This window comes from Borostomias antarcticus (genome assembly GCF_949987555.1).
Source record: "Borostomias antarcticus genome assembly, chromosome: 22".
NCBI lineage: Eukaryota > Metazoa > Chordata > Actinopteri > Stomiiformes > Stomiidae > Borostomias > Borostomias antarcticus.
Genome location: NC_140255.1, coordinates 6738378 through 6757046, shown reverse-complemented (window position 1 = coordinate 6757046; position 18669 = coordinate 6738378). Strand labels below are relative to the sequence as shown.

The window sequence follows — 18669 nt, the reverse complement described above, 5'->3', positions numbered from 1 at the left end:
TTAAAAGACAGGTCCATCCGTAGCGTTATAAAGCATGTTATCAGGTTATTTACGATCACATACAACGGCCGATATCAAAGTTTCGTCAAACGGTGGACTCTCAAGTCTCGACATTGTTGTGGATTCTTTAAAAGGTTAAGAACTTCAGAAACACACCGGTGAACTTCGGAGTAAGAAGAGAACTTTAATAACAGTGCTCTGGCCAGAGGACAATTCAGAACAGACACCAGGTTGTATCTGAGAAGTCCGATGAACTGTTGTCAGTGATAGCCTTCTATAAAGTATTTCACATGACGTTCGAAAAGCAAAGTGTGCAGGTGTCTTTACTCAGATGGGAAATTACCATCCACAAAAGCAACAACAGGGAAGTGGTACCATATATGGGCATCCCCGCCTTAATACATCAAACTCATCTCATTAAAATCAAACATGGTGAAGTTTGTGCATCTGTGTCTTTCACTCCCTGATACCCAATGCATGTTATCTGCCCTGCACCCAGCTGTGTCCTTGAAGAAGGAACCTGCCTAAAACAATACTACTCTTTCATCAGGCCAGGAGCAGGGGGCAACTGAACATCCCTTAGTATGAAGTATGAAGTTAGAACACTGTTAATTAATAGGAATAAAGAATAAAGTATTATTACATATAAAACATAATGTCATGAACACAATTTCCCTCATAACATAGGGCCCTGTATGGTGTTTTTTTGGGCAGAACATCAGCAGACACCAGTGACCACTCAGTGAGTTTCCTGTCTTTGAAAACGAGAGTTCATGGTGTTTTTGAGGGATTTTGTCTGATGCACCTCTAGACCCACTGAGTGTGTTAGCGGCGACGGGCTATATCTCGAGAGTGCACCGTCTGACGAAACTTTGATATCGGCCGTTGTAAATGATCATAAATAATCTTATAACATGGCTTCTAATGCTGAATTCCAAACCTGTCCTTTAAGTCCCCTCCAGAGAGAGAGAGAGAGAGAGAGAGAGAGAGATGTCTCCGTCCAAACCTCTCATCATCCCCTGGCTGAGGGGTCAGATCGACAGTGGGCGGTACCCGGGCGTTTGCTGGACCAATCAGGAACATACCCAGTTCTGTATCCCATGGAAACACGCTTTGAGGCAGGACTCCTCCGTCGACGACTCACTCATATTCAAGGTAAGCGAGGCCCTCCAAGTCCCTCAAGGTAAGAGTGGCCCTCCAAATCCCTCAAGGTAAGAGTGGCCCTCCAAGTCCCTCAAGGTCAAAGTTACCGTCGAGTTCCTCATCCTCGATTAAACAAAGAGGGAGGTTAGATGTATCAAACCTGTGAAATGGGCACATTCATACGTGTGGTCTGGGTTTGAGACCTAGTTGGTTAACGTCTCTAACTTCGGAAGCTCACATGCTGAGTCAGTCCCTGCCTGAGCTCACAGGCTTGTAGTGCTAGTCCTGTTGTGTACGTGGGCCTCAGCTCAGCGCTGCCCCCTGCTGTCCCCCTGCTGTCCCGTCCGCCAGGCCTGGGCGGAGGTGAGCGGCGGCCAGGCGCATGGCGACGCCTCCATCTGGAAGAGGAACTTCCGCAGTGCCCTCCGAGCCAAGGGCTTCCACATGCTAGCCGACAACAAGAAGGATGCGGCCAACCCTCACAAGGTGTTCCTCTGGCCGGAGGGGGCGGCCGCCACAGGAGGTACGGGGGGCGTGTGTGTGTGTGTGGGGGGGGGGGGCGCGTGACTCGATGGCCTTCATGTATTTCAGGGAACAGAGAAACAGACAGGTATGATATAAGGCTCAGCTTCTCCTCCAAGGGGTCAAAGTTGACTTCTAAAGATAAGGTGACATAGAAACACAAGGAATGTAAACAATCTAGGTTATGTTATTACTGTAAGTGCTCATGTGATGTAGGTTATGTTATTACTGTAAGTGTTATTACTGTAAGTGTTATTACTGCTAGTGCTCATGAGATGTAGGTTATGTTATTACTGTCAGTGTAATGTTATTACTGTTGGTGCTCATGAGATGTAGGTTATGTTATTACTGTCAGTGTAATGTTATCACTGTTGGTGCTCATGAGAGGCCCTCTATGTGTTCTTGTCCACCCTGATCCCCTGAAGGCCCCCGGGAGCCAGAGGAGCCAGAGCCTGATCTCTACCAGGAGCCTTTACCAGTACAGGAGGTGAGTCATGTTGTTGTTGTTGTTGTTGTTGTCGCTTGGCCACCACCCAGTAGTCCCCTCCATGGACGTGTTTCAGAGGCCCTTCTAGAAAACCAGCAGTCTTATCTGGGCTGTCCTGACCCTGAACGATACGTCTGGCTGGCATGTTTAGAGACAGTAACAGCTGTGATACATTCACCTGAAATAAAATGTCAAAAGTAAGTAGCTGTATATTATTGAACTGATTAAACCCACATTTTTGTAACTCATTCCAGAGCCAGGGGGGAGGTTTCAACGCTGATCTTCACTTCCCAGCAGACCAGCTTGTGTTCGCAGGTAACATGAGTCTGTTATCACAACGCTGCTTTAATCACTCAGGAATAAATAACATTAGTTAAAGCAATACATCGCGATATTTGGACCTTTACAAACATGTCTGGTGCTAATTCTCCAATTAGATTTACTAAAAGTAAGCTGAATCGTCCAAACAGTCTACTCAGAAAGATAATACATTGACATTTAAACAACACAGTAGCTAACCATTCCGGCGTCTAAGGATATCATGCATTTTTTTAGCTCAATGATATCATGGCGGAGGTGAGAAAACCGAAGCGGAACATCACAGAGGAAGCCAGAAAAATAAAAAGACAATCTGATAACTTTACGACAGTACGACAGTGCACTGACTCGCAGAGCCTGTGGGGGCGCAGTTCCGAGAAAACCGTAGAAAACGCTATGTATTACTTTAATACTGATTGTCTGACAATGAAAAGGGCTTTATAATTAGGTGGGCTAGCTTGCAAAAGCTAGCCCAACTTGTGATATTCCCACTATTTCTTTCTTTCTTTCTTTCTTTCTTATTCTCCCTGTTTTTTGTCTCCTTTATAACTTCTACATACTTTGTGCTAGAAACTTCATTCAAACTTTAAAATGTTCACGATGTTTAGCTCTTTAACGGATGTATTCAGATTTTTGATATTTTTGATAGTTTTTTAGTAATTTAACTTTTAATAGTAATTTTTGTGCCATTGAAACTGCTGGTGGAATGTTCAGTATCATTATGTTTTTAGAGTGGTGGCAGCTGTTGCTTTTAAAATATTTACACATTTTGTAAACTGCTGGCACTCCTACAGTTTTGAAAGCTCACACACTTATTATACATCAAAACTTTCACACAACTGTGCTGATTCGTACAATGTAAGTATCTTAGCCGTGTGACTTATAATTTTCGCTGTATGACGATTTGTTTGGCAACTGCGCTCTCCATTGAAACATATGGGCCCACACTCTACCTTTTGAGCTGCTAATTTTGCATTTTTACCCTTTTTCTAACTCGTCGCCATGCCTACAGTTTTTAAGCTACACAGACATATCATAGCCTAAAATGTTCAGCATTTTCTCAGGATTCCTACGGTGTCAATATCTAGGCTGTGACCTTTATACTTTTTGAGAGAGAGCTGTCTGAATCCAACATGCCTTTCCATTGAAGTGAATGAGAGGATGCTCACAGTGTCAGTTGGGATTTGAATTTGGGGACACGTGCAGGCTCTCTGTACAGGCACCCTTTAATGACTACTGTGGTAGCATTCATATTCATTCCTTCCTTCCTTCCTTCCTTCCTTCCTTCCTTCCTTCCTTCCTTCCTTCCTTCCTTCCTTCCTTCCTTCTGTCCTTCCTTCCTTCCTTCCTTCCTTCCATCCTTCCTTCCGCCTTCCTTCCTTCCATCCTTCCATCCTTCCTTCCCTCCTTCCATTCCTTCCTTCTTGCTTTCTTTTCTTCCTTCCTTCCATCCTTCCTTCCTTCCACCCTTCCTTCCATCCTTCCTTCCTTCTCTCTTTCCTTCCTTCCTTCCATCCTTCCTTCCATCCTTCCTTCCATCCATCCTTCTTTCCTTCCATCCTTCCTTCCTTCCATTCCTTCCTTCTTGCTTTCTTTCCTTCCTTCCTTCCATCCTTCCTTCCATCCTTCCTTCCATCCTTCCTTCCATCCTTCCTTCTTTACTTCCATCCTTCCTTCCTTCCATTCCTTCCTTCTTGCTTTCTTTCCTTCCTTCCTTCCATCCTTCCTTCCATCCTTCCTTCCTTCCCTTCCTTCCTTCCTTCCATCCTTCCTTCCTTCTCTCTTTCCTTCCTTCCTTCCATCCTTCCTTCCTTCCCTTCCTTCCATCCTTCCTTCTTTCCTTCCATCCTTCCATCCTTCCTTCCTTCCTCCTTTCTTTCCTTCCTTCCATCCTTCCTTCCATCCTTCCTTCCTTCCCTTCCTTCTTTCTTTCTTTCTTTCTTTCTTTCTTTCTTTCCTTCCATCCTTCATTCCTTTCCTTCATTCCATCCTTCCTTCCTTCTTTCCTTCCTTCCATCCTTCCTTTCCTTTCCTTTCCTTTCCTTTCCTTTCCTTTCCTTTCCTTTCCTTTCCTTTCCTTTCCTTTCCTTTCCTTCCTTCCTTCCTTCCTTTCCTTCCTTCCATCCGTCCTTCCATCCTTCCTTCCATCCTTCCTTCCTTCTTTCCTTCCTTCCTTCCATCCTTCCTTTCCTTCCTTCTATCCGTCCTTCCATCCTTCCTTCCATCCTTCCTTCCATCCTCCCCTCCATCCTTCCTTCCTCCTTTCTTTCCTTCCTTCCATCCTTCCCTTCTTTCTTTCTTTCTGTCTTTCTTTCCTTCCATCCTTCATTGCTTTCCTTCCTTCCATCCTTCCCTCCATCCTTCCTTCCTCCTTTCTTTCCTTCATTCCATCCTTCCTTCCATCCTTCCCTTCTTTCTTTCTTTCTTTCTTTCCTTCCATCCTTCATTCCTTTCCTTCCTTCCATCCTTCCTTTCCTTCCTTCCTTCCATCCTTCCTTCCTTTCCTTTCATCCTTCCTTCCATCCTTCCTTCCCTTCCTTCCATCCTTCCTTCCTTCTTTCTTTCCTTCCTTCCATCCTTCCTTCCTTTCCTTCCTTCCTTTCTTCCTTCCATCCTTCATTCCTTTCCTTCCTTCCATCCTTCCTTCCTTTCCTTCCATCCTTCCTTCCATCCTTCCTTCCTTCCATCCTTCCTTCCATCCTTCCTTCCCTTACTTCCATCCTTCCTTCCTTCTTTCTTTCCTTCCTTCCATCCTTCCTTACCTTCCTTCCTTTCTTCCTTCCTTCCTTCCATCCTTCCTTCCATCCTTCCTTCCTTCCTTCCTTCCATCCTTCCTTCCTTCTTTCTTTCTTTCTTTCTTTCTTTCCTTCCTTCCTTCCTTCCTTCCTTCCTTCCTTCCTTCCTTCCTTCCTTCCTTCCTTCCTTCCTTCCTTCCATCCTTCCTTCCTTCCTTCCCTTCCCTTCCCCTCCTTCCTTCTTTCCTTCCTCCCTTCCTTCCATCCTTCCTTCCATCCTTCCTTCCTCCTTTCTTTCCTTCCTTCCATCCTTCCTTTCCTTCCTTTCCTTCCTTCCATCCGTCCTTCCATCCTTCCTTCCTTCCTTCCTTCCTTCCTTCCTTCCTTCCTTCCTTCCTTCCTTCCTTCCTTCCTTCCATCCTTCCTTCCTTCCCTTACTTCCATCCTTCCTTATTTCCTTCCTTCCTTCATTCCTTCCTTCCTGCTTTCTTTCCTTCCTTCCATCCTTCCTTCCATCCTTCCCTTCCTTCTTTCTTTCTTTCTTTCCTTCCATCCTTCATTCCTTTCTTTCCTTCCATCCTTCCTTTCCTTTCCTTCCTTCCATCCTTCCTTCCTTCCTTCCTTCCTTCCTTCCTTCCTTCCTTCCTTCCTTCCTTCCTTCCTTTCCTTCCATCCTTCCTTCCTTCCATCCTTCCTTCCTTCCATCCTTCCTTCCTTCCATCCTTCCTTCCTTCCTTCCTTCCATCCTTCCTTCCTTCCTTCCATCCATCCATCCATCCATCCATCCTTCCATCCTTCCATCCTTCCATCCTTCCTTCCTTTCCTTCCTTCTTTCTTTCTCTTTCCTTCCTTCCATCCTTTCTTTCTTCCTCAAAGAAATATTCAGAATGACACTCTTTTTCAGGCTGCAAACTCATATTAATATATGTTCTCCTCTTTCAGCTATTGAACTCAATAAAACTATGAGTTATGATGAGTGGTCTAATCTATTTTTGAGTGTAGTACTAGCAGTACTTATAACAAACACCTACTGCAACACCTCCATAGCTACTGGTCCGCCCGGAGTGGGCTATAGACACATGGTCTCCAATGAGGGGTGCATGGGGATGGCCTGGCAATCACTGACCTGCCCCCCACAACCTCTGACCTGAGGGGGCGGAGTCTCGTCGCCACTATCCACGCCACCGTCCCCACATCTCAGACCCTGAGTTGCTTAAAGACGCAGTTTTCACGGTTGGGTGCATGTGGGTGGTCCGGGGAGCAGTACGCTGTCCTAGACCGGCTCTGACCCGAGGGGGCGGAGTCTCGTCACCACGCCACTATTCACGCCACTGTCCCCACATCTCAGCCCCTGAGTGAGCTACAGACACACGGTATTCACTGTTGGGTGCATGGAGATTGCCCAGATGTCAGTGCACTGCCCCCGACCTGCTCTGACCGGAGGGGGCGGAGTCTCGCCATCACGCCACTATCCACGCCACGGACCTCACAACACAGCCTCTGAGGTGGCTAGAGACACACAGTCTTCACTGGTGAAGGCAGGTGGGTAGCCCGGCATGGCCTACACTGTCCACGACCGGCTCTGACCCAAGGGGGCGTAGTCTCACACTCACGCCACTATCCACGCCACGGCCCCACAACTCAGCCCCTGAGTGGGCTAGAGACACATGGTCTTCACCGGTGTGGGCGGGTAGGTGGTCCGGAGAGGGGTACACTGTCCTCGACCAGCTCTGACCTGAGGGGGCGGAGTCTCACCACCATGCCACTGTCCACGCCACAGACCCCACAACTCAGCCCCTGATTGGGCTAGAGACGCACGGTCTTCGCCGGTGGGTGCATGGAGATTGCCTGGTCCGTAGTAGTTCTAGCAGTAGCTGTTACATACAGCTGCAGCAGCTAGCCCACCTCACATTTTCTCCAGGAAATGTACTTTCTAGTTATAATTTATCATTATTCTTTAATATTTTTTATTTTATATCTTTATTATTATTATTATTATTATTATTATTATTCCCTGGGGAAATGTCATTAAGGGCCTCACACCTCAGCTACAGATCCCTCTTGTATTTCCCAATATTCTAAATCTTCTTCTTCCTAGGAAGTCTGACTTCCCATGCATGAAAAATCACCACACTTTGCATATAGGTCTAGTCCTGTGCCCAAAAGTCCTCAACTGGCATCGGGTGGGCCAATAGTCCTGATAGTAGCGCTACAGCAACCGTCTTAAGTTTAAAACTTAAAGGAGTAGTAAAGGGAAAATGCATATTGAGCCCTGTTTTAAGGTTACTTATGATCATATACAATGGTTCAGATCAAAACGTTGACAAAACTAGCACTTTTGAGAAAGTCTGATAATTGCTCTACCACCGTTTTGGTCATACAATGGATGTGGGTGGGCACCTTGAAAAATCATTCAAAAACATGTTTAACTCTCGATTTCAAAGACAAGAAACTCACCGAGGTGTTAGTTGGCGTTCTGACATATAATTCGCCATAAAGTAAGATTCTAGTTCATCTGGAAAGGCTTTTTAAAATATTTAGCATAGAACTATTTAGTCGCAGCACATACGTGTGTAAAGCTCCGCAAACTAGGTAGCCTAGCAACATAAACAATAACAATAGCTACCGTAAGTAGTTCCGCTTCCTGAATCCCCTCTGCAGATTGATCTACACATCTACAACGGTCGCTTCAATACAAGTCAATGGATTTCATAAAATGATCAATAAAACCCTACAGGATTCATACTTTGCGGCGAATTTGATGTCAGAACACCAACGGACACCAATTACGCCCTCGGTGAGCTTCTTGTCTTTGAAATCGAGAGTTTTACATGTTTTTGATAGATTTTTCAAGGTGCCCACCCACATCCATTGTATGACCAAAACGCTGGTAGAGTAAATAAATTAAAATAAATTTTGTGTATTTTGGAATAACCTTCAGTTACGAACATTTCAGAGATTCGAACGACCATCATTCCCGGTGGGTTCGGATCTTTGAGGTTCTACTGTACTGCAAATACTCACTCAATAAATCTCCAATGTACATAAAAGAAATGTCAAAAATGTCATGACCTGCAAGATGTAGTGTGAACATTTTCAGAATTTGATCTCAAAAACTGTATTTTTGACAGTATTTTGAAGTCTGTCCCCTCAAACTACTGCTGTTCATACAGGAAAAATATACTACCCACAATCCTATAGTGCAACAGCAATGTCTCCACCAATCAGAGACGTTGTTGTTGGCAACCCCGCCCCAATAGCGGACCCTAGGACTACAACTGGCTAAATTTACTGATTGAGAGGACACCTGTGCCACTGATTGTTTGAATGGTGTATTATTGTAGAGTTTAACATGTTTTTTGAATGATTTTGCAAGGTGCCCACCCACATCCATTGTATGACCAAAACGGTGGTAGAGCAATTATCAGACTTTCTTAAAAGTGCTAGTTTTGTCAACGTTTTGATCTGAACCATTGTATATGATCATAAGTAACCTTAAAACAGGGCTAAACATGATTTTTCCCTTTACTACTCCTTTAAGAGGGACAATCCTGGTGGTACTTCTTGAAGAGGTGAGTTTTGAGGCTATGGTGAAATATGAGCAGTCCTGATGTTGGTGGGCAGTTCACTGTGTGGCCAGGACAGAAAAGAGCTGTGGCCATGTCACACCCTCAAACCTGGTTCCATCTCCTAACTGTAGCAGTCAACAGGAAAACATATGCCTGTACCAGTGTGTGTATATATGTGCACCCCTACACCCTCACGTTTGTCATTTGTCTCCTTCCTCCTCTGACTCCGCCCGGCCCCGACCCAGTGCTGCACAGCAGCTAGAATTGTTGTTATTCCATAATATGTTATTATTCTTCTGAAATATGTTATTTCTCACCAACAGCTGAGATCTCCCCTGATGATAACCAAGATATACTTGAGCGCTGTCTGCATGGGTTAAACATCGAACCCAGCAAAGGTAGAGTACCTGCCTCACCAACATCCTGGTCCTGAGATTGATTTCTAGAAATCAAAACAATCCCAGGGTGCTTTTCTCAACGATTGACAACCTCTTAAATCCCACCCCCTAGACAGTACACCTGTTAACATGTCTTCTACCTCAAGGTGTGAGGAATTTGTAGCATATTATAGTTAGATACCTGGCATTAGGAAGAATATCACCCAGTCAAATCACAATGTTTTGCTTGATGACCCTCTTCCTCCACGGAGCAGGGTTATGAACTCGTTTACACCGGTTGAAACAGAGATGCTGAGCAAAGTGACGTCACAACTTCCTGGATCCTAGTCCCACCAGAATCTTCAAGACTATGTTTATCTCTGTATCTTTGTACACTTTAACTATTGTAAATGATTCCCTCAGTACAGGCGCTTTTCCATCAGCTCTTAAAACATCCCTGGTAAATTCTCTCATTCTCAAAAAAAAACAATTAGACTCCTCAGTCCTCAGTAATTTTAGACCAACCTCCCCTTTTAAGTAAAATTCTAGAGAAAAATGTAGGCTATTCGGACAGCTAAATTATTTCCTAGCTGTACATTATATCCTGGACACATTTCGGTCAGGTTTTCACCTGTATAGCACAGAGACAGCGCTGGTCAAGGTTGTTAACCACCTCAGAATAAAGGCTGACTCCCCCCCCCAAAAAAGCTTCTGTCCTTGTCCTCCTGGACCTGAGTGCAGCGTTTGATGGTAGACCATGATATCCGTGTTGGAAGACTGGAGAACTGGGCCGGCCTCTCCGGTCCAGTCCTTGACTGGTTCAGGATGCATTTAACTGGCAGATAGTTTTTCGTAGCCCTTGGTGACCACAGCTCAAAAAACACAGATGACATGTTGATCAGTTCTAGGGCCCTTACTTTTCAGTCTGTACATGTTACCCCTATGCAATATCATCAGAAGGAACAACATTAGCTACCATCGCTATTCTGACACCCAGCACTACATTTCTGTGACACCTCTCGACTACAGCTCAGTTGACCATTTGATAGAATGTATTGCTGACATAAATGTGTGGATGTCACAGAACTTCCTCCAGTTAAATCAGGACAAAAGTGAAGTATTGATCATTGGTGAAAAAGGTGAAAGAGAGAGACTATCGGTGCACTTAAAACACTGTCACTGAATATGAAATGTCAGGCCAGAAACGTAGGTGTCTTGCTGGACTCTGATCTTAGCTTTGAGGCCCATATAAAGATTGTGACAAGGACCTCATCACCTGAGAAACCTTGCCAAGGTGAAACCTTTCCTCTCCCAGACTGATACTGAAAGACTAATGCATGCTTTTATCAATGGCAGGTTGGACTATTATAACGCTCTCCTGTCTGGCCTACCAAAAAAAGCGATAAGTCAACTCCAACTGATTCAAAATGCTGCAGCACATGTTCTTACAAAGACCAGAAGGAGGGCTCACATCACACCAGTTTTAAAATCACTACACTGGTTACCTGTCCATTTTAGAATAGATTTAAAGATTATACCTTCCATAATATTGAGGCTGCGTGACTGCATGACCTTCCCAAGCCAGCGATGCACGAGCATCAAGTCGTCTCCACAGATCCCAGGTTGGAAACTAGCACCACGCAGAGTGTTACGGGCAGCTCGACTGACTGGGGTTCACATCTGCCTTCAAAAAGATGAATTAACCCTCTGTGTGTAATATCACACGGCCCACGTTCCCGCTGTGCAAATACTCATAGGCTTCGGCACTATTATAATTTTTCATAGCCGCGCCATCAACTCCTTGAGACAGTACGAAGTAGTTGAATATGTCCCTGTACGTTACCTCTGGCCACTTCTTCATATCGTCTACCCACATTAAAGATACACCGAAAGGGACGTTAGAGAACATCTTGCTTCCGTACTTTGACGTATTTCCGCCTGAAACGGGCTGCAAGGGCGGGACATACGTTTAGATGAATTTCATTGGAACGCTATCGAGCGGGCGGGATATTCAACACTTGAGGCTGCAGAGTAGTTGACGTTTTGATTGACAGGGTGGATGTCGTGAGATTATTGGCCTAAAATCTAAGGTACAGTACCTGGTGTCGTAATTGCACGTGACCTACCGTTTTCCAGGAAGTAAGAAATTATATACTTTGATATAAGATTACAACAAAAGTAGAATTTTTTAATTTTTTTGGCATACATCGTTGAATAGGTGAACACTATGACCAATTATGTGAACCAAAATGGGACAGAATGCTTTTTTCATTTCTGTGCGACTTTAAAACTGACGACGGATGGGACAATACCAGACCATCTGACCTTCTCATCTGGTTTTCAGTGTGTTCCCATTTTAAAACATTAGATGTGTTTGTCATCTCTTAGATCCAGTTTTCTAACTAGCGAAAGTTTACCGGATGTTGACAGTGACGGTTTAGCGGAAGTCGAATGACAAAATGCGAAAGAGGCGAACTACTAAAAGTGGGCGGGGCGGAATAAGGTGAATACAACTTTACAACTTAAAAACCTGTTCTATACTTAAGCAATACATTTTATAACAGCTAGGGGGCGTTGTTAGGCACGACACAAAGCATGTGTTATGTATCACTATAACACATGGCCTCGAGAGGTTTATTGCTTTTATACAACGGTTACTACAGCTATTAGTGTAATAGATAATAGAATAAACACACAGCAATATAAACTAGAAAGTACATTTCCTGGAGAAAATGTGAGGTGGGCTAGCTGCTGCAGCTGTATGTAACAGCTACTGCTAGAACTACTACGGACCAGGCAATCTCCATGCACCCACCGGCGAAGACCGTGCTCTAGCCCACTCGGGCTGAATTGTGGGGTCCGTGGCCTGGACAGTGGCGTGGTGGTGAGACTCCGCCCCCTCAGGTCAGAGCCAGTCAGGGACAGTGTACCCCTCTCCGGGCCACCTACCTGACTCCACCGGTGAAGAACGTGTCTATAGCCCACTCAGGGGCTGAGTTGTGGGGCCTGTGGCCTGGATAGTGGCGTGCTGGTTAGGCTCCACCACCTTGGGTCACAGCTAGTCGGGGACAGTACAGTGACCTCCGGGCAATTTCCATGCATCCACCATTGAAGACTGTGTGTCTCTAGCCCACTCAGGGGCTGAAAAGTGGGTTCTGTGGCGTGAATAGTGGCGTGGTGATGAGGCTCCGCCCCTTTTGGTCATAGCCAGTCAGGGACGGTGTACTCCTCTCCGGGCTACCCCCCGGCCCCAACCAGTCAAGATCATGTGTCTCTATTCCACTTTGGCTGAGTTCTGTGCTACCACATTAGTTATATTGAAAATGGAATGATATGCGGTCCCAGGTGTGTGTTACAAAGTATTTTAACACGGCTTCCAGCCAATCAGAATCAAGAACCAGAACTAACCGTTGTATAAAACTTAACAACTTCCTATTTGCTGATCTGGTTCCAGGGGTGTTAGAAGAGAGCGTGTTGCCTGGGCAACAGCCAACATATACAGTGATGGAGGGTGCAGTTGGAGGAGTCGAGTTGCCTGGGCAACCGGCGAATCCCGGGCACGGGGCCGTAGGCGTGGCCAGAGAGCAGCAGGTGGTGGAGCAACTGGTGAACACCATGTCCTCAACCATGCATAGAGACACCCTCAGTAAGTCAGAACACCAGCATTACCTTAGTCAGCTACACAGAGGAACAGCATTACCTTAGTCAGCTACACAGAGGAACAGCATTACCTTAGTCAGCTACACAGAGGAAATCAACATTACCTTAGTCAGCTACACAGAGGAAATCAACATTACCTTAGTCAGCTACACAGAGGAAATCAACATTACCTTAGTCAGCTACACAGAGGAAATCAACATTACCTTAGTCAGCTACACAGAGGAAATCAACATTACCTTAGTCAGCTACACAGAGGAACAGCATTACCTTAGTCAGCTACACAGAGGAAATCAACATTACCTTAGTCAGCTACACAGAGGAAATCAACATTACCTTAGTCAGCTACACAGAGGAACAACATTACCTTAGTCAGCTACACAGAGGAACACAACATTGCCTTAGTCAGCTACACAGAGGAACACAACATTGCCTTAGTCAGCTACACAGAGGAACATCATTACCTTAGTCAGCTACACAGAGGAACAGCATTACCTTAGTCAGCTACACAGAGGAAATCAACATTACCTTAGTCAGCTACACAGAGGAACAGCATTACCTTAGTCAGCTACACAGAGGAAATCAACATTACCTTAGTCAGCTACACAGAGGAAATCAACATTACCTTAGTCAGCTACACAGAGGAACAACATTACCTTAGTCAGCTACACAGAGGAACACAACATTGCCTTAGTCAGCTACACAGAGGAACACAACATTGCCTTAGTCAGCTACACAGAGGAACATCATTACCTTAGTCAGCTACACAGAGGAACAGCATTACCTTAGTCAGCTATGCAGGGAAACACAGCATTATCTGTGGTATTTACCTTATAACCCAGGCTCTCTCCAAGGTTTAAGTAGCCTACAAACATCATATTCTCATGTCCCCCCCCCCCCCCCCCCCCCCCCCCCGCAGACACCCACTTCCGCCTGGCCGTGTACTACCGAGGGGCCAAGGTCTGGGAGCAGCTACTGGAGAACGAGGCGGGATTCAGACTAGTCTACATGTGAGCTACTGACCACCAATGACCACCTAGCCATATTATGACTAGTCTACATGTGGGCTCCTCATTATGAGTGACATCATAGCCATATTATGACTAGTCTACATGTGGGCTACTAATTATGAGTGACATCATAGCCATATTATGACTAGTCTAGATGTGGGCTACTAATTATGAGTGACATCATAGCCATATTATGACTAGTCTAGATGTGGGCTACTAATTATGAGTGACATCATAGCCATATTATGACTAGTCTACATGTGGGCTACTAATTATGAGTGACATCATAGCCATATTATGACTAGTCTAGATGTGGGTTACTAATTATGAGTGACATCATAGCCATATTATGACTAGTCTACATGTGGGCTACTAATTATGAGTGACATCATAGCCATATTATGACTAGTCTACATGTGGGCTACTAATTATGAGTGACATCATAGCCATATTATGACTAGTCTACATGTGGGCTACTAATTATGAGTGACATCATAGCCATATTATGACTAGTCTAGATGTGGGCTACTAATTATGAGTGACATCATAGCCATATTATGATGACTAGTCTACATGTGGGATACTAATTATGAGTGACATCATAGCCATATTATGACTAGTCTAGATGTGGGCTACTAATTATGAGTGACATCATAGCCATATTATGATGACTAGTCTACATGTGGGCTACTAATTATGAGTGACATCATAGCCATATTATAATGACTGTGTGTGAAGCGGACGAGCCGCCATGGTGACGCCGGTCTCCCCCAGGTGACGGTCTCTCCCCCTGTGCTCCTGTCAGGCCGGACCTCCCTCAGCCGACGGTGGACGCCGAGTCGGGCCTGTCCCTGGTGTCCCTGCCCCGCGTGGGGCCGGTGTCGGACCAGCAGCAGGCCCATCTTACCCAGCTGATCCTGGACAGCCTGGGGGACGGCCTGGAGGTGCGGGTCCTGGGAAACGTGGTCTACGGCTGGCGGCGGGGAAAAAGCCAGGCCTTCTGGAGCCTCTGCAAGTTCCACCAGAGCCGGACGCCCCAGGAGGTGTCCAAGACCGCGCTGCAGCCGCTGTACCAGACCAAGGACTTTGTCGCAGGTGAGAGAGACGTGGGGGGGGGGGGGGTTGAGAGAGACGTGGGGGGGTGAGAGAGACGTGGGGGGGAGGTGAGAGACGTGGGGGGTGAGAGAGACATGGAGGGGGGTGAGACGTGGGGGGGGTGAGAGAGTGAGAGAGACGTGGGGGGTGAGAGAGACATGGAGGGGGGTGAGACGTGGGGGGGTGAGAGAGACGTGGGGGGTGAGAGAGACATGGAGGGGGGGGGTGAGAGAGACATGGAGGGGGGTGAGACGTGGGGGGGGTGAGAGAGTGAGAGAGACGTGGGGGGTGAGAGAGACATGGAGGGGGGTGAGACGTGGGGGGTGAGAGAGACGTGGGGGGTGAGAGAGACGTGGGGGGGGGGGGACATTACATTACAGTACATTACATTACAGTCATTTAACTGACGCTTTTATCGAAAGCGACTTACAATAATTGCGTTTAGCGTAGTTAGCCAGTGTGCCAGTGTTTTACCCTGCTGCTCGTCTCCTCCAGGGCTGCTGGACTTCATCAAGGGCGGTGGGCAGAGCCCCCCCTTCTCTCTGTTCTTCTGCCTGGGGGAGAAGTGGCCCGACCCCAACAACAAGCCCTGGGAGAAGAAGCTGGTGGTGGTGGAGGTGAGAAACCAGGGAGATGAGACCAGGGAGATGAGGAGACCAGGAAGATGAGGAGACCAGGAAGATGAGGAGACCAGGAAGATGAGGAGACCAGGAAGATGAGACTAGGAAGATGAGACCAGGAAGATGAGGAGACCAGGAAGATGAGACCAGGAAGATGAGGAGACCAGGAAGATGAGACCAAGAAGATGAAGAAGATGAAGAGACCAGGAAGATGAGGAGACCAAGAAGATGAAGAAGATGAGGAGACCAGGAAGATGAGGAGACCAGGAAGATGAGGAGACCAGGAAGAGTCCTGGTCTTGCCTGCTCACCTTCTGTTGAATGATTCAGAGATGTTCATTTTCTTCCACATGTATGAAAAGATATGCTGTGTAAAGTTAAACGCTCAAAACAGTTAGGTTCTACCGAGACTTGAACTCGGATCGCTGGATTCAGAGTCGAGAGTGCTGACCATCACGCCATAGAACCAGTCCACTCAGGGAGGGCCGGTCAGCTCAGGTCACCACACACACACTCAGTCTCTCTCTCTCTCTCTCTCTCCCTCTCTCTCCCTCTCTCTCCCTCCCTCTCTCTCCCTCTCTCTCCCTCTCTCTCTCCCTCTCTCTCTCTCTCCCTCTCTCTCTCTCAGGTGGTGTTAACGGTTCTGGAGATGCTGAAGATGGTGGCGGTGGATGGTGGCGCCTCCTCCCTGCAGTCAGTGGAACTGCAGATGTCCTTGGAGGAGTCCTTACAGGAGCTGCTGATGGAACTGGGCTGAGCACTGGCCCGTCTGAGAGAGATGGGACCGCTGGCCTACCACTCCATTAATGTTTACCTTTTTATGACCTCTTCATATAGCATCATAGATCAGATTTAAGAGTTTGACCGGTACAGAAATCACATTGCATCTGTCAGGATTCTAACAATCCTCATTTTTAATCCTATGGAGTTCAAGGAAGTGGCATTAGAGTAAAGCTAATGATCAACTTTCATCAGTGTCAGTTTGGTTTTAAAGGGATATTCTGGAGATTTTTACACCTTTCTCTGTCTGGATTCTTAATTAACAATTTTATCAAAAATAAAATAATATATAAATAAATCAAAATGTAAAATAAATGTTTTCTTACGTTTTCCATTGTTTAATCAAACCTACAGAACATTACATTGCTCTTCTGATGCTCTTCAACAGCTGAATGAATACAGATATATACAGCACGCGGATGGGATGCAGCTCTGTATCTGCTGAACACAGGTGGCTGTACAGATCTAGGCTGCGTTCCGAATCACATACTTCCATACTAGATAGAATATCAAAAAGGGATGTGGTATGTTACAATACATAGTTCGCCACATGCACTATGGCAAAAAATACCAGGATGTCCTTCTACATCCGGTCGTGTTTTGCAGTATGCAAGCCAGCAGACTTTTCTGGCTATTCTGACCCACAATCCTGTGCTCAGCGGATATGATGTCACATGTGCGAGTCGCATTTTGACGTTTTGAAGAATCCCAGCTGTTAAGGAATGTCGCTTCATGGACAACGACGGATGTGGTCAAATTTCAAGGTGCAATGTTATGACAAGGTAGTATGTCCTAATTGGATGCCTACTGTATGTGAAGTACGTACTTCCTAGGGGCAGCTGTAGTATATACTGCTAGTAAAAAGTAGAAGTGTGCGATTGTGAACGCAGCCCTACTCATCTGCTTCCTCCCGTCAGGGGGGAGGAGTCTCCCAGTGCTGCACTTCCTGGTTGTCCCTGGAAACCAAACAGGGAGAGGGGGGTTTGTTCAGAAACAGCACTATGCTGAGTTGACAGGGCAGGAACTTGACTTCCTCATTGCAGTTGTCAAAAGGAAGTATGAACTTCACCTTTTATCGTCTTTACCCTGCATTCACATCCCATAATAACCAGTCTAAGCCTCTACAGTATAATACTGCTCTACTGTAATAACATCCCATAATAACCAGTCTAAGCCTCTACAGTATAATACTGCTCTACTGTAATAACATCCCATAATAACCAGTCTAAGCCTCTATAATACTGCTCTACTGTAATAACATCCCACAATAACCAGTCTAAGCCTCTATAATACTGCTCTACTGTAATAACATCCCATAATAACCAGTCTAAGCCTCTATAATACTGCTCTACTGTAATAACATCCCACAATAACCAGAGTCTAAGCCTCTATAATACTGCTCTACTGTAATAACATCCCATAATAACACAATACTGCTGTGCTGTGAATGAACAGATGAACTGACTGATTGTTCCTGATCACACAGCAGACATGGCAGTAGTGGTGTGGGTAGGAGCAGACATGGCAGTAGTGGTGTGGGTAGGAGCAGACATGGCAGTAGTGGTGTGGGTAGGAGCAGACATGGCAGTAGTGGTGTGGGTAGGAGCAGACATGGCAGTAGTGGTGTGGGTAGGAGCAGACATGGCAGTAGTGGTGTGGGTAGGAGCTTCAGACTAACAGATGAACTGACTGATTGTTTCTGATCACACAGCAGACATGGCAGTAGTGGGTAGTAGTGTGTGGGTAGGAGCTTTAGACTAACGGCTCTAATGACCTTTGACCCGGCTGTACCCAGCGGAGTCGCTGGAGTACTGCTGGACTCCTGAGGTCACGCCCTTTGACCCCTGGCCTCTCAGAAGCCCTCTGTACTTGTGGTCAGTAGCCCGTGTACTTGACGAAGCGTCTCACAAGGAAACACAGAAAGACATTTTTGTTGGAGTGAGGTGTAAAATTCTTCTAGTTGGATATTTTGGAAAGTTAAGACCATGAAGTCAGACTCATGTTGATGAGTTGAGGGCCTTGGAGAGAGCAGGTTAGCCTGAGGGGTCTACAGGGTGTGATAGAGAACGGGTCAGAACGGATCCACAGATGGTTGATTAGTTTGATCTACTGATAAAGAACAGGTGTCAGCTGCTCTCTGATCTTGTCGCCCGGGAGACAATAACAACGGCTGTCAGGTCTCAAACCCGGGTTTGTTAGGTTAATGTTCATATTAGGTTAATGTTCATATTATGTTAATGTTCATATTAGGTTAATGTTCATATTAGGTTAATGTTCATATTAGGTTAATGTTCATATTAGGTTAATGTTCATATTAGGTTAATGTTAATATTAGGTTAATGTTCATATTAGGTTAA

General features: G+C 45.8%; 1 protein-coding gene across 1 annotated transcript; it reads left to right on the top strand.

Annotated features, from left to right (window-relative positions):
- Positions 1–990: 990 nt before the first annotated feature.
- irf3 (interferon regulatory factor 3) lies at positions 991–16289 on the top strand (the record flags this gene model as incomplete). The annotated part of the gene is made up of 8 exons (XM_084456001.1): positions 991–1155; positions 1495–1666; positions 2091–2152; positions 2407–2467; positions 13728–13818; positions 14624–14913; positions 15409–15530; positions 16161–16289. The coding sequence occupies 8 exons, from the start codon at positions 991–993 to the stop codon at positions 16287–16289; spliced, it is 1092 nt and encodes a 363-aa protein (XP_084312127.1).
- Positions 16290–18669: the final 2380 nt, after the last annotated feature.